Here is a 17,005-nt window from a genome sequence, read left to right as displayed (position 1 = left end):
CAACAGTTCTGCATCCCTCTGTATTTTTTTTTAGTTTTTACAGTCAGGTAAATCTCCTCCTATTTTTGCCCATTTTTCCTGAGAAAACAAGCTGCCTAATAATTCTGCACACCTCCAAAACTGGCTATGACGCCAAAGGCCAAAAAACAAAAGATGTGAAAGATGTGGTAGTGAAATGTAGGTGGGCCTTGTGACCATTGCTTAATTGAGCCTTTATGAGTTTTCTCTTTAATTGCAGTACTCTTCAGAGGAGGAGGAGGTTGATCTTCAGACGGCTTTGACTGGCTTCCAAACTAAGCAGCGCAAACTCTTGGAGCCAGTGGATCACGGGAAGATTGAATATGAGCCCTATAGAAAGAATTTTTATGTGGAAGTTCCAGAGCTGGCAAGGATGACCCCAGAAGGTAATTATATCAGTAATGTGATATATGATCACTTATTTATAACACAGACTATGTAGCAAGGTAAAGAGTGGATCAATGCCAATTCTTCTCCCTTGCTAATTTTTTTTTTTTATTTCTGACAAACTTGAACATGGCAAAAGTGTTGCTAATTAGAAGAGAATAAAGATGGCTGGGGGGACAAGCAAGTATAATGGGGCGCTATCCAGACAACAGTGGTACACATGATGCAGCACTGCTCACCTGGTTATTTCTCCTTCGCCTCATTGGGAGACACAGGACCATGGGTGTTATGCTGCTGCCACTAGGAGGACACTAAGCAAATACACAAAAAAGTTAACTCCTCCGCAGTATACACCCTCTGCTGGCTCTCTCGTGAAGCAGTTCTTGCTTAGTGTCTTTAGGAGGCACTAGGGTCTGATTTCAAACCCCGACTTTATTTTATTTTTCGATTCTTTTTTTTTTTCCCATTTTCACGGATTGGACGGGCGACGGGGCCTTTCAAGGTCCCGAGCTCCCAAAATCATCAACAGGCGGGAACGCGGAGTGTCGCCTCCCCGTACCATCTCCTGCAACTTCTCGTCTGCCTGGGCTCTTATAGGGGCGACGGATCCTTAAATGGGTCCACTCCCCACACTAACAATGGATGGGAACATGAGGTGTCGCCCTCACGTCCCCCCTTCCGGAGCCAGACCTTCACCGAAAAGCTGTTTCCTACAGCGGAGGATCCCTGCAGCAGCTATGTCCCCCTGCACCACCACTGTCGGCTGATACCAGGAGACAAATGGACCCTCTCCACCTCCCTATCAAAGGGATGGTGGATTGAGGAAGAATAAAGTGCCACAGACCCCCTACAGAAATCGTGAGTACCTAGCTGGAGATTGCAGACAAATGCACTCCGTTGGCAGGGAGGAGGAAGGCTCCTTCCCTCCCCCCTCCAGGGGTTCTGTGTGGAGGTCTGGAGCCCAGAAGGAATAAGTATTCCCGATAATTCAATGTGTCTTCTCTCCTTTGAGCGGTCCCTGTGCGTCATTGCAGGGCATCGCCTTACGCCGCCGTTTGAGCCCCCAACTGCCCCCCCCAGTCCTTGCTGGAGCTGTCCCCTCCTCTGCGACCACTGCGCTGGCTGTGACTTGCGCCAGCGCTGACCGGCCGTCACCGCTGACCGCGGCCTTCTGCACGGACCGCGGCCACTAATTTAGGCCCCGGCTTCTGGCTGTGGTAGGACCCAGATCCCGCCCACCTGGCCGGCTTTCTTCCCGGGACGCTGCACATTGCAGCTGCGTCCCTCCCTCCCATAGCTCCGCCTACTCTTTCTGGCGCTTCTTGTTGCCCACGAAAAGCGCCGACTTCATTCTCTGGGACTGCTCCTAGATAACGGAAGGAAGTAAGCGTGGACGCCTCCACCCACCAACGCCTGACACCAGGAGTCTATTCTGTGGCAGGACGATCTCACTGGGGGCACGGATGCAGGACCTGGGTAAGCTGGCGCATGCTGCTTTACCCACTCCACGGCAGATACATATTTAACCCCTCCGCTGCAGGCTCACTCTGCTAGCCCAGGCACATTCCTACAGCCTCTCAGCAGCCATCTGCAGCTCCCTACAAACGTCTGCAAAATGTCTCGGTCAAAGGCTAATAAAAAGGCGGATAAAATGCACACGGTGATCTATGCCTCATGTACCTCATGCAATGCTTCCCTACCGCGGAAGCACCCAAAACCCCTCTGTACGGACTGTGAAGCTTCAAGCTCTTAGGAGCCCCCCGCTACTGTAGAACACAGCGGTGCCAGCCCCCCTGAGTGGGCTTCTTGTTTTACACAGTCCATGGCTTCCCTCGCATGGGCCCTAGAATCCTTTCGTGATTCATCCTCAAACCAGGGCATCGCCTTACCCCCAGTAGAGAGTTTCCCAGCTGCACAACAGTCCTCTTCAGACAGGGGCCGGATGGCGATGGGGAGTACACATTCCTCCAGGAAGCATACTCGTGCCGCATACCCAGAGAACTCCGATGTTTCCTCATCCGCTAGTTCCGTATCTCGTTCCCCTTCTCCAGGGGCTTACAATGAGCACGACTCAGAATACGAATCCGATGTGGCCCCAGACCAGGAATCCCCTGCGTTGCAGGAGTCTATTGATTCCATCATCGAGACGGTCAATCACACTCTTAAAATAGACAAAGTGCCCTGTACAAATCCAGATCACCCAGTGTCCTTTAAGCGTACAAAACGGCCTCACAGGGTTTTCGCCAACCACCCTGAGTTTACAGACATTATTACTAGGCATAGAAGCCGCCCAGATAAGCGTTTCTCGGGCCTAAAACCGCTAGAATCTCGGTATTCTCTTCTCAATGACTTCTGGCCGTGTCCGGAGGACACAGGCAGGGTAGGTGGCCGTCTGCTTTTTTCGCCAAGTATGGCTATCAATCGTTCACGACCAGTGGGTCAGAGATCTTGTGTCTTCCGGATACAGGATCGACTTCATTTCCCCCCCTCCTACGCGCTTCTTCCAGTCTCGCCTTCCATAGTCCAAAGCGCACGCAGTCCCCTTTTACCAGGCCTTACAACCCCTCCGCAACAGCGCAGTCATCGTTCCGATTCCTCCCACAAAAAAGGTTCAAGGGCTTCTACTCGAACCTGTTTGTGGTCCCCAAGAAAGACGGATCCATGCATCCCATTTTGGACCTGAAGTTGTTGAACAAATTCCTCTGTGTGCATTTCAGGATGGAATCCCTACGCTCTGTCGTTGCTTCTTTGGAAAAAGGGGAATACCTGGCGTCAATCGACATCAAATACGCATATCTTAACATCCCAATCTTCGAAAGTCATCAAAGATTCCTACGCTTTGCGGTCGGAGACAATCATTTTCAATTCACTGCTCTGTCCTTCAGGCTCGCCACCGCCCCCAGGGTATTCACAAAAGTCATGGCAGCCGTCATGCCTATTCTACACTCCCAGGGCTTAGTGACTCTTCCATATCTGGATGATCTTCTCGTCAAAGGTCCGTCTTATCGGGCTTGCGAAGAGAGCGTCCCTGTCACCATCGACACTCTCTCGTCTAGGTTGGCTGGTGAACATGGAGAAATCGTCTCCAGTTACTTCCCAGCGAGTCCCCTTTTTGGGGATGATCTTGGACACTTCTCTAGGGTTGGTAATTCTCCCTCTGGAAAAGATTTCCTCTCTAATCCGGGGAGCCCAACTGCTATCTCTGGACCGCTCTCACTCCCTGCGGTTCGCCATGCAGGTACTCGGGGAAAATGGTGGCATCTATCGAGGCAGTGCCGTTTGCACAAATTCACTTCTGCCCCCTGCAGCAGGCTTTGATCTCTGCATGGGACAAGAATCCAGCCTCCCTGGGTTGCCGTTTTCGCCTGGCACCCAGAATCAGACAATCTCTCAGGTGGTGGACTGCAACGTCGTCCTTGGATCAGGGAACGTCCTTCCTCCCGGTTCACTGGCTGGTAGTAACCACCAACGCCAGTCTCCTTGGATTGGGCGCGATTTTTCGTCACCACACGGCTTAGGGACGTTGGTCTTCTCAGGAAGCCAACCTTCCGATCAACATCCTCGAGATCCGAGCGATAACGCTGGCTCTTCGATTCCATCACCTCTTGGCGGGACGTCCCGTCCGGATCCAATCAGAGAACGCCACGGCTGTGGCGTACATCAATCGCCAGGGAGGCACGCCCAGCAGAAGAGCGATGACCGAGGTTTCGCACATTCTACAATGGGCCGAGGCAAATCAATCTCTCATCTCCGCAGTTCATATTCCGGGGGGTAGAGAATTGGACTGCGGACTTTCTCAGCCGCCAGGACATAGCCTCAGGAGAGTGGTCTCTTCACCCTGATGTCTTTCATAGGATTTGCCAGCGCTGGGGCACTCCCAGATGTGGACCTCATGGCCTCCAGGCTGAACACCAAGGTTCCGGCATTTGTAGCCCGATCCGTTAGCCATCGGCTCGGATGCCCTAGTACTCCCATGGAACCAATTTCTTCTCCCTTACATCTTTACGCCTCTTCTGCTGATCCCAAGGGTCATCCGAAAAATCAAAGCTGAAGACGTTCCAGTGATCCTTGTCACTCCTGACTGGCCACGCCGAGCTTGGTAGGCGGAGCTAATGCATCTCGTCGCCGACATTTCCTGGAGCTTACCGGATCGTCCGGACCTTCTTTCCCAAGGACCCATTTGCCACCAGAACTCGAGTTCTGAGTTTAATGGCCTGGCCATTGAAACCCCAGATCCTAGCCCAGGCTCGGTTCTCCCGTTAAGTGGCATCTACCATGATCAACGCTAGGAAGGCCATTTCCATGCATATTTACCATCGCGTTTGGAAAACTTTTTCTCATGGTGTAAAGATAAGGGTCTTTCCCCATTGGTGTTTTCCATCCCCTCCATTCTGGAGTTTGTCCAAGCATGTCTGGATTCAGGCCTAGCGCTGGCCTCTCTCAAGGGCCAGATTTCAGACCTCTCCGTCCTTTTCCAGCATCGGATAGTTTCCAAGCCTCAGGTTAAGACCTTCATGCAGGGAGTTTCACATCTTGTCCCTCCGTACAAGATGCCTTTAGAACCTTGGGACCTTAAGACCTTAGCTTGGTCCATAGTACTTTACAAGAGACTCCCTTCGAGCCATTATAGAGTGTCTGTCTCTCTCTTTCTTTCTCTCTCTCCCTCTCCCTCTCCCTCTCCCGCTCTCTTTCTCTCTCTCTCTCTCTTCTTTTTTTTTTTTCATGGAAAGTTACCTTTCTGATGGCAGAAAGGTCTCGGAACTGGCAGCTTTGTCGTGCAAACCTCCATTTTTGTTTTTCCACCAGGACAAGGTGGTGCTTAGGACGTCCCCGTCCTTCTTACCTAAAGTTGTCTAGACTTTCCTCTGAATGAAGACATTGTTCTGCCCTCATTCTGTTCTGCTCCAGTCCATCGTACTGAGAATACCCTTCACACTCTGGATTTGGTGAGGGCTCTCAGGAAGTACATTTCCAGAACGGCGTCTTTTCGCAAAGCCGATGCCCTTCTTGTGCTTCCGGATGGTCACAGAAAGGGTTTGCCTGCCTCAAAGGCCACGATAGCCAGATGGCTTCGTTCAGCGATAAAAGAAGCTTACCGTGTCAAAGGCCAGCCTATCCCCGCGGGAATTAAGGCACACTCCACCGAACTGGTTCACGAGAGAGCCAGCAGAGGGTGTATACAGCGGAGGAGGAGTTAACTTTTTTGTGTATTTGCTTAGTGTTTTCCTAGTGGCAGCAGCATAGCACCCATGGTCCTGTGTCCCCCAATGATTGGCTCGGAGAAAAGGATTTTACGGTGAGTACACAAATATCCCTGTTTTGTGAGCTAGCAGTAGGGGGAATCCAATATAGATGAGGTAAAAGGAGATGCAGATATGCTGCGCTGCTGGTCACTGTACAATATAGATATCCGGAGAGTCCAGGGTAATGTAGCAGAAGTGCAGTTTAAAGTCTTTAAGACTTCTTAATAAGGAAATCCACAAAGTTTCCTAATAGCGGAAACCAAACTCAGAATCCCTGACCTACATGCAAATATAGACGTCTTAAGGCTGATTCTACTGACAGATTCCCTTTATTATACATGAGTGTTGTCAGGACTGGATGTGTGAAGCCTTGGTCATATGTATTTTCTTCACTAATCATTTTTAGCATTCATAGTCTTTAACCTTTCATGTGCAGTGATGGGTGTTTCTGTAGAAATTGCGCTGTCCTTTTTCTACCGCTACACGTCACTGCTAATGCACCAATTTCCCAAAGTGTTTACCATGGACAATCGTTACTCACATTATCACTTAATGCTGTCCTTTTTCTTCCCAGAGGTCAGTAGCCTCAGACTTGAACTTGAAGGAATTACAGTCAAGGGGAAAAACTGTCCTAAGCCAATTAAAACCTGGGTGCAGTGCGGCATATCGATGAAGATTCTGAATTCCCTTAAAAAGTAAGGCTTTACCTGTACATGTGCAGTATGGTGTATGTAAGTAGCGTTTAGATGCAGTGTTGCTCTGAAGGCCCCCCTCACTATCTGAAAATAATGTCCAAATTGGGGTCACGCCATGAGACAGTGGTTGCCATTCACTTGTGCACCGTTGCATTTTGTACAGATTGACTTTATATCAGACTACCCTTTGAAACGAACACACAACACAATCGACCATTGGGTAGGGTTTGTCCTCCCTTTACATTGCTGAGCTGTGCTTTAGTCTGGCTACATATTTTCTTCTGTGCGGCATTAAGCTGCTGTTTCTTCAGCATCAGAATAGTAACATAGTAACATCGTTATTAAGGTTGAAGGAAGACTTAATGTCCATCTAGTTCAACCCATAGCCTAACCTAACTTGCCCTAACATGTTGATCCAGAGGAAGGCAAAAAAAAAACATGTGGCAAAGAGTAAGCTCCACTTTGGGGAAAAAAATTCCTTCCCGACTCCACATACGGCAATCAGACTAGTTCCCTGGATCAACGCCCTATCAATGTTCTCAGAGAAGTAAAATTTATATTCGTGTAACCACTGAAGACCTCCATTCTGGACCAGATTTCTCGGTGACCGGTTTTCAGTTTTCCTACCTGCATCGCGGTGACTGGAATTCTCCTTTTAATATTGTGTTGACAGAAGAGTCTTTGTAGTCTTAATCATGTTCTGATTACAAAGGTCCCTCTCAGAGGCAGACCCTCCACTTGTTCAGCCATTTTGTGACTTTCATCTTTCTCTAGAAATTAAATTCAGGAGGAAATGACCTCAATTTAAAGGGAACCTGCCAGCAGGATTGTGCACAGTAACCTACAGTCAGGTCGGTGCCATTATACTGATTATAATTATACCTTTGTTGATGAAATCCGTCTTGTGAATGTTGTTTAATCTTTACCTCTTTGAGGAGTCAATTTTTCTTTTCTGTAGCAGGATGGCGCCTGCGCAGTATCATCTACATAGTAACATAGTTAGTAAGGCCGAAAAAAGACATTTGTCCATCTAGTTCAGCCTATATCTATATCTATCGAATTGCCGATAACTGTTACTGCGCAGGCGCGGCCGGTGCCATTTTTGAGACAGAGTTTATTTTTTTTAGGAATTTATTTGTACAGATTTAAAAATTAAATGCACATTATACATGTGATCATGCTGCAGCGCCAATGCTTGCCTGCTCAAGGTAAAAAAAAATTTTAATCAATATATATATTACTTGATGGTGGCCCGATTCGAACGCATCGGGTAGTCTAGAATATCTATGTATATAGCAGCCACATATTATATAGCACAGGCCATGACATATTCTTGAATACCCGATGCGTTAATACAGGCCACGCAGTATATAACACAGCCCAAACAGTATATAACACAGCCCACGCAGTATATAACACAGCCCACGCAGTATATAACATTGCCCACATAGTATATAACACTGCCCACGCAGTATATAACATTGCCCAAACAGTATATAACACAGCCCACGCAGTATATAACATTGCCCACATAGTATATAACACTGCCCAGGTAGTATATAGCAGCCATGTAGTATATAACGCAGCCCACGCAGTATGTAGCACAGCCCACGTAGTATATAGCAATGTGGGCACTATATGCGTGGTTAAAAAATACTTAACATCTACTATATAATTGTCTAAGGGTCACTTCCGTCTTTCTGTCGTCTGTCTGTCCTTCTGTCACGGATATTTTTTGGTCGCGGCCTCTGTATGTCATGGAATCCAAGTCGCTGATTGGTCTCGCCAGCTGCTTGTCATGGCTGCCGAGACCAATCAGCGACGGCCACAGTCCGATTAGTCCCTCCCTACTCCCCTGCAGTCAGTGCCCAGCGCCTGCTCCATACTCCCCGCAGTCAGTGCCCGCTCCATACTCCCCTCCGGTCACACAGGGTTAATGCCAGCGGTAACGGACCGCGTTATGCCGCGGGTAACTCACTCCGTTACCGCCTCTCTTAACCCTGTGTGACCAAGTTTTTACTATTGATGCTGCCAATGCAGCATCAATAGTAAAAAGATCTAATGTTAAAAATAATTAAAAAAAAACCAAACCTGCTCTTCTCACCTTCCGTAGTCTGACAATGCGCTCCCGCCAGCTTCCGGTCCCAGAGATGCATTGCGAAATTACCCAGAAGACTTAGCGGTCTCGTGAGACCGCTAAGTGATCTGGATAATTTCGCAATGCATCCTGGGAACGCAAGATGGCGGCAACTGCACGCATCGCCATAGGTTCGCTGGATCCCGCCGGGTGAATATATAACTATTTTTTATTTTAATTATTTTTTTAACAAGGATATGGTGCCCACACTGCTAAATACTACGTAGGCTGTTAGATACAGCGTGGCTGCTATATACTACTTGGCCAGTGTTAGATACTATGTGGGCTATGTTCAATACTGAGTGGGCTGTGCTATATATTACGTGGCCACTGTTATATACTGCGTGGGCTGCATTATATACCACATTGCTGCTATATACTACGTGTGCAGTGTTATATATTACGTGTGCAGTGTTATATACTACGTGGCTGTGTTCTATACTGCGTGCTATATACTACGTGGCCACTGTTAGATACTATGTAGGCTGTGCTATATATTACGTGGGCTGTGTTATATACTGCGTGGCTGCTATATACTGTGTGGGCTGTGTTTTATGTTTCGTGGGCTGTGTTATTTACTGCGTGGCCTATATTAACGCATCGGGTATTCTACAATATATATGTATGTATGTATATAGCAGCCACATGGTATATACCACAGGCCACGTAGTACTCCTATATACTACATGGCCTGTGCTATATACTATGTGGCTGCTATATACATACATACATACATACATACATACATACATACATACATACATACATACATAGTCTAGAATACCCAATGCATTAGAATCGGGCCACCATCTAGTAAAAAATAAACATTTACTTGCCTTCCGAGGGCCCCTTGTAGTCCTGGCACCTGTGTGCGATGCACGCGGCAGCTTCCGGTTCCAGGGTTGGTATGAGCGCAGGACCTGTGATGACGTCGCGGTCACATGACCGTGACGTCATGGAAGGTCCTTCTCGCATAGCATCTTTGGAACCGGAACCTGCCATTTGCACTGCCGAGGACAGCGCACACGTCGGAGGGTGAGAATAACCTTTTTTTTATTATTATTATTATTATTATTATTATTTTTAACATTAGATAGTTTTACTATTGATGCTGCATATGCAGCATCAATAGTAAACAGTTGGTCACACAGGGTTAATAGCTGCGTTAATGGAGTGCGTTACACAGCGGTCCATTAACGCCATTAACCCTGTGAGCGTTGACTGGAGGGTAGTATGGAGTGGGCACTGACTGCGGGGAGGAAGGAGCGGCCATGTTGCCACCTGACTGCGCCCGTCACTGATTGGTCGTAGCCCACGACCAATCAGCGACTTGGATTTCCATGACAGACAGAGGCCGCGGCCAATGAATATCCGTGACAGACAGAAGGACACAGAAAGACGGAAGTGACCCTTAGACAATTATATAATAGACTAGATGGTGGCCCGATTCTAACGCATCGGGTATTCTAGAATATGCATGTCCACGTAGTATATTGCACAGCCCACATATTATATTGCACAGCCCACGTATTATATTGCCCAACCACGTAGTATATTGCCCAGTCACGTAGTATATTGCCAAGTCACGTAGTATATTGCCCAGTCACGTAGTATATTGCCCAGTCACGTAGTATATTGCCCAGTCACGTAGTATATTGCCCAGTCACGTAGTATATTGCCCAGTCACGTAGTATATTGCCCAGCCACGTAGTATATTGCCCAGCCACGTAGTATATTGCCCAGGCACGTAGTATATTGCCCAGCCACGTAGTATATTGCCCAGCCACGTAGTATATTGCCCAGCCACGTAGTATATTGCCCAGCCACGTAGTATATTGCCCAGCCCGCATAGTATATAGCAATGTGGGCATCATATCCCTGTTAAAAAAAAAAAAAAAAGAATTAAAATAAAAGTTATATACTCACCTTCCGTGGATCTAGGAAGCGTTTACCGACTCTCCTCGCGCGCTCCAGTCTCAAGAGTGCATTGCGGTCTCGCAAGATGACGTAGCGGTCTTGCGAGACCGCTACGTCATCATCTCGCGAGATCGCAATGCATGGAGCGGTCACCGAAGCGTCGTGAGGAGCGGGAAAGGCGCCGGAAGGTGAGAATATGATGATTTTTTATTTTTTGTATTAATTTTAACATTAGATCTTTTTACTATTGATGCTGCATAGGCAACATCAATAGTAAAAAAGTTGGTCACACAGGGTTAATAGCAGCGTTAATGGAGTGTGTTACACCGCGGCATAATGCGGTCCATTAGCGTTGCCATTGACCCTGTGTGAGGGCTGACTGGAGGGGAGTACGAAGCGGGCACTGACTGCGGGGAGGAAGGAGCGGCCATGTTGCCGCCAGACTGCGCCCGTCGCTGATTGGTCGTGGCAATGGTCCTGGGCGTTTTGCCACGACCAATCAGCGACTTGGATTTCCATGACACAGAGGCCGCGACCAATGAATATCCGTGACAGACAGAAAGACGGAAGTGACCCTTAGACAATTATATAGTGATGTAAAAAGGGGGCAGGTCACTAGGATCAATGACCTGTCAGAAGCCATACAGATGCATAGCTAATCAGAGAACCACATGAAAACCCTCCTCCACAGGTCGCCTCAGAGCAAGAGCATATCATAAACTCAAAACTGAAAATAAAGATTACACAACAACCACAAAACGGATTTCATCAACCCAGGTATCATTTTATTCAATATAACGGCGCCGTCCTGACTGTAGGTTACTGTGCACAATCCTGCTGACAGGTTCCCTTTAAATTGAGGTAATTTCCTCCTGAATTTAATTTCTAGACAAAGATGAAAGAGTCACAAAATGGCTGAACAAGTGGAGGGTCTGCTTGTCTGTAGGTTACTGTGCACAATCCTGCTGACAGGTTCCCATTAAAGAATGAATGAAGTACTCAACTGTTACATTCTCCTCCACAGCACTGCTTGTGTGGTCGTGTTAACTTGTCCATTACAGCACAATAATCACTAGCACAAGAGCACTGGGGCTAGTGATTGACTGCAGTGGTCACATTCATATTTCTCTTTGGGAGGACTTACGAAACACATTCAAATGTGTCAGTTATGGTGAAGCTGAGAACTGTTTGTAAGTTTTCTTGTACTATATTACTGCTGCAGTCAAGTGCATTTTAGAGGTTTTCAACTTTCAGGAAAGTGACCATAAATGATATATAATACCAAAAATAACAAACACAGCAGACCGCCAAAACACTAAGGAGATTAGGAAGGGATTTCATAGCTTTCCTTCTTTTAGATATTTTACAGCTTTTGGGGTTCCATGAAAGTTGAATACCCCTTTAACGACCCACCACCTTGCCCTAGCTTTAAAGGGGTTGTCAATCTTTTGGACAAGTGTTGTGTTTTTTTTTTTTTTCTTGAATGCATGCATTTTAAGCCCAAAATCTTTTTCAACTGGGTTTCATTAACAATGTTTTACTATTTGCCTTCTATTGCCTCTGAAGACCTTCTGGATCCTGGATAGATGCTATATGAGATGCGAGTGCAGCACCAGCCCTCTGCTTCTGTTCTTGCCACCGCTGTAACTTCCGTGAAGGAAGAAATTGTCAGGGGTCAGAGATAGAAGCAGTGAATGACACCAGCATCGCCCCACAGCTTCTAGCACCGCCCTCAAAGAAGTCATCCGGGGGCTTGTGAAAGAAGCAATGAGTGACATCATCTCAGCCCCTGGATCCTGATTTGTTTCAGGGTGGTGCTTGAAGCTGTTTGGGGGAGAGGTGGCCTGGTGGTGATACTCACTGCTTCTATCCCTGCCACCTGATGAGATCTTCTTACACTGAAGCTATGGGGTCAGTGGAGATAGAAGCAGAGTGCTGGCGCTGCACTCGCATCGGCCACAGCATCCATCACCCAGGACCAGGATGTTTTCAGAGGGAGCAACACTGCCCCCCCATGACGTCTGGTTCCAGCAGGGACAATGGACACTGTGAGGAATGTGTGCACCCCCGGCCTCCTGTGACGTCATGTTTGAGACTTCTCCAAAACAAAATGTCAACAGGAAGTACAGTAAAAAAGCAAACACATTTAGGGATTGGGGAGAAGTGTGGAGTGTTATGTAACAAAGGTAATTACAGAAGAGCTTTGGGTGTAAATATAGTTAGAAGATACATTTTATGTGGCGGGCCACCCCTTTAGAAAAATTTTAAGACGTTTTATTGAAGATTATGTAACGTAACAAGTCTACATCATAGAACAAAAGATTAAACCACTTTTCTCATTGCTCATTAATACTGTCTGGCAAAGTAAACCTTGCCCTTAACGTTCCATGAGTCTAGTATCTTAACCAAAGCCACAAGACCCCCATGTCCGGCACCAAATATCACATATTTTATCATTTTAGAATACTCTTCATTGCCTGGAGACTAATATGAGTCAAAGGGGAATCTCCAAGGTTTTAATACCTTATCTGATTTTTCAGGACCGTGTCTATTTTTCCATACCATGCGGGAGTCTTCTATCCATCCATCTCATGGTGATAACCTTGTGAGCCAAACATAATATTTCCCTGAGATGGGTGTGAGGGTTGCAGATACCTAAAGAAAGCGTGTCTAGGGACTTGATAGAGCTGTTGACCTTGACTAGAGGAAACAAGTACACCCTGGCTATCCTTGTGTAGTATTTTTTGATTGAAATTGTTCATCTTCTGCTTTCAGACATGCATATGAAAAACCAACGCCAATCCAAGCACAAGCTATTCCTGCAATCATGTCTGGCCGTGATTTGATTGGCATTGCCAAAACTGGAAGTGGAAAAACCATCGCCTTCCTTCTGCCTATGTTTCGACATATTTTGGACCAGCGACCTTTAGAAGAAGGGGAAGGGCCAATCAGTAAGTCATCTTATGAAATTCTGCATGTTGTTTCCTTTCCAATCACAAACTAGTAACATTTTAATGTAATGGCAGTTGTTTTTGGGCTTCGGAGTAATCCTGCTTGTGCTGTCGCTCTGTGTTTTTTAGTCAGTAGACTAAAGCAGAATGTCATAGCAAAGACCGTAGTCTTGTATCGGTCTGGCAGAGAAGCATGCCATTTTATATTACAGCCTAAAAATTCATGTGTTTGGCTGAAAGTCTAACCCAAGCAGAGCCCGAGACTCGCAACGCCTTCAGCACACATCGTCTTTTTCAGGCGGGTTATGATAAAAATAGTGAAAATAGTGAACATATGGGCTTCAGTTTTCCCTAGACATGAAATGGTTAAAATAAGTGACCTAACCATTTTTCAAGTAGGACCTCTGTCATTTTTCTGAAGTGTCTTCTGCTTGAAAAACTATGTGGCTTAGGCTGGGGTCACACTTGCAATGCGAGAAACTTGCGCATCAATTCCTGGCACTGCCGCCAGCACTCGAGAGCGGAGCGTTCAGCTGCATAGAAATACATGCAGCCACACACTCCAGTCCCGAGTGCCGGGTATTGATGCGAGAGAGACGCGCGAGTTTCTCGCATTGCACTTGCAAGTGTGACCCCGGCCTTAGCCTGAGTTGGGCAACCTGAATCAGAACCTGCAATATTAAGATTGTCGTATCTCATTGGATATTAATCACAGATGTACACGAGAGAGATTGTAGACTAGTGGGGAAGGGACAAAGGGTGAAGGAGAAGGTCAATAAAAATTACCTTTTCATATCGTAATCGTGCACAGTGATCGCATGTGGATGTCGCCTCTACTACATGTGTCCCTGACGCTCATTTCGTTGGGATTTTTCCAAGGGTATTTAGACCAAGCCGGTATCCTGTTGAAACGCGTGTTAGGGACACATCCTGACTCTATGCCACGAGTGATGTTAGATAGAATCACCATAAACTGATAAAGCTGACATAATATCCACGTGTATGACCATAAGAGCACGGCGCTAATGGTTGCAGATACTAAGGCAGCCCGCCTGCACTGACACACTGATCCCTATTCATAGTGGCATGGTTAGTGTTGTAAGGTGATCGCACCTGCAATTGTGCTGCGGCTATATCCACATGCGATCACCGCACATATAGAGTGCATGTAGCTTTCTATATTTGCGCAATAGTTTTATAATAGCTGTTCAGAAGATAATATACCCCTGTGCGGGAGCTATCTGCCCCGTAGAATCATATTATGCCATACTCAATAAATACAAATGTTATATTGGCTGGTGCTGTATAGCAGTCAGCATAGACCTCTTTACCCCAACAGACCGCTCCTGCCGGGGATTCAGAAGCTTCTGCTGACGTCATGTCTACAGAGCAGAGGCTTCTTTTCTGCTCCTCTCTGTTGATGAGGCGAGATTTCCGTTGTCCTCCTGATTGATAGCTGGATACCCACTGCCTAACTGGGATAGCTGGCTGTCAGTCAGAATGATGCCTTAAGTCCTGCCCCATCCCGTCAACCAACAGGCTGCCGAATTCCCGGGAAAAGAAGGCAGTCTGAGTTGCCATAGTGACCCCATGTCGACGACATCCGGCTCGTCAGAGCTAGCAAAGTTGCAGAACATGTGCTCAGTGCTTTATCTAACAGGTTTGTCTGTCAGTGCAGCACAGACAGTTTATAAGGCATTGGATAGCTCCTGTATTCCTATGCTTTACAAGTCCCACAGTGCGACACAGAAAAAAAGTGAAGAAAAAAATTGTAAAAAAAAAAATCCTAACATAATAAAAAAATATATAATTACCGTATAAACCGACCCGAGTATAAGCAGAGACCCCTAATTTTGCCACAAAAAACTGGGAAACTTAATGACGCGAGTGTAAGCCTAGGGTGGAAAATGCAGCAGCTACTGGTAAATTTAAAAAATAAAAATGGATACCAATTAAAGTAAAATTAATTGAGACATCAGTAGGTTAAGTGTTTTTGAATATCCATATTGAATCAGGAGCCCCAAATAATGCTCCATACAGTTCATGATGGCCCCATAAGATGTTCCATATTAAAATATGCCCCATATAATGCTGCACAAATGTTGATTATGGCCCCATAAGATGCTCCATACAGACATTTGCCCTATATAATGCTCCACAAATGCTGATTATGGCCCCATAAGATGCTTCATAGAGATATTTGCCCCATATAATGCTGCACATGGCCCCATACAGATATTTGCCCCATATAATGCTGCACATGGCCCCATAAGATGCTCCATACAGACATTTGCCCCATATGCTGTTGCTGCGATTTAAAAAAAATAAAAAAAATCACATACCTCTCAGGCCTTAGGCACTTGCTATATTCACCTGCTCCCCGTTCCACCGTCGGCGCCGCTGTGTCTACCCGGTCCTTTGCACTGACTGTTCAGGCAGAGGGCGGCGCGCGCACTAATCTCGTCACCGCGCCCTCTGACCTGAGCGTCACTGCAGAGGACGGGGAAGACACAGCAGCGCCGACGGTGGAACGGGGAGCAGGTAAATATCGCACACTGCGTTATACTCACCTGCTCCTGGCGCGGTCCCTGCATGTCTGTTCCCCGGCAGCTTCTTCCTGTAGTGAGCGGTCACATGGTACCGCTCATTACAGTAATGAATATGCGGCTCCACCCCTATGGGAGTGGAGTCGGGTCCATATTCATTACTGTAATGAGCTGTACCATGTGAGCGCTCACTACAGGAAGAAGCTGCCGGCGCCCAGAAAACCAGGGACACTGCGCCAGAAGCAGGTGAGGATTATTACACAGCCGTCGCTCCCCCTCCCCTGCCGATTCCTGGGTATGACTCAAGTATAAGCCGAGAGGGGCAATTTCACCCTAAAAAAAATGGGCTGAAATTCTCGGCTTATACTCGAGTATATACGGTATATAATATTGTACCAATAAATAAATATTTTTCTGAAAAGAAAAAAAACACATTTTGGTATCGCCGCATTCGGAACGACATAACCTATAAAACTGTTCCACTCCTTCAGTGAACACCATAAAGAAAAAAGAATGAACAATACTTTGTCATCATACCACCAAACAAAAAGTGGAATAAAACGCGATCAAAAAGACAATTGTAAATAAATGGTATCTCTGAAAATGTCATGTTGTCCCGCAAAAAACAATCTGACATAAAGCTTCTTCAGCTGAAAAGTAAAAAAGTTATAGCTCTCAGAATAACAATGCGATGGAAAAATAAATATTTTTTCTATAAAATAGATTTTATTCTGTAAAAGCGCCAAAACGTAAAAAAAAGTATCAATGTGGCTTCGCTGTAATCGTACTGACCCGAATAATAAAACTGCCTTCTCAATTTTACGACACGCGGAACGGCATTAAAAAATCCTAGAAAACGATTTCTGAATTGCTGGTGTTTGTTCATTCTGCCTCCAAAAAATCTGAATAGAAAGTGATCAAAAAATTTAATAAAAACGTCAACTTGTTCCTCAAAAAATGAGACCTCGCATGACTGTCGGCCGAAATATGGAAACATTATTGCTCTCAAAATGTGGTGATGCAAAAACTAGTATTTGCAGAAAGAAAAGCATCATTTAGTGTGACAGCAGCCAAACATAATAATGTATAAATCTGGTATCCCTGTAATTGC

The 17,005-nt window shown here is 46.3% G+C and overlaps 1 protein-coding gene across 1 annotated transcript in view; it reads left to right on the top strand.

The window, feature by feature from the left end:
- DDX46 (DEAD-box helicase 46) overlaps positions 1-17,005 on the top strand; it is a 100,049-nt gene that overhangs the window by 38,200 nt on the left and 44,844 nt on the right. Inside the window, exons 8-10 of the mRNA XM_069763820.1 lie at positions 239-404; positions 6,223-6,343; positions 13,173-13,348. Coding sequence (XP_069619921.1) covers positions 239-404; positions 6,223-6,343; positions 13,173-13,348 — 463 coding nt within the window. The remainder of the gene's footprint in view (positions 1-238; positions 405-6,222; positions 6,344-13,172; positions 13,349-17,005) is intronic.

This window comes from Ranitomeya imitator, chromosome 4 (genome assembly GCF_032444005.1).
Source record: "Ranitomeya imitator isolate aRanImi1 chromosome 4, aRanImi1.pri, whole genome shotgun sequence".
Lineage (NCBI taxonomy): Eukaryota > Metazoa > Chordata > Amphibia > Anura > Dendrobatidae > Ranitomeya > Ranitomeya imitator.
Note: the sequence above shows the minus strand (reverse complement) of the source record. Positions and strands in the feature narration are given on the sequence as shown.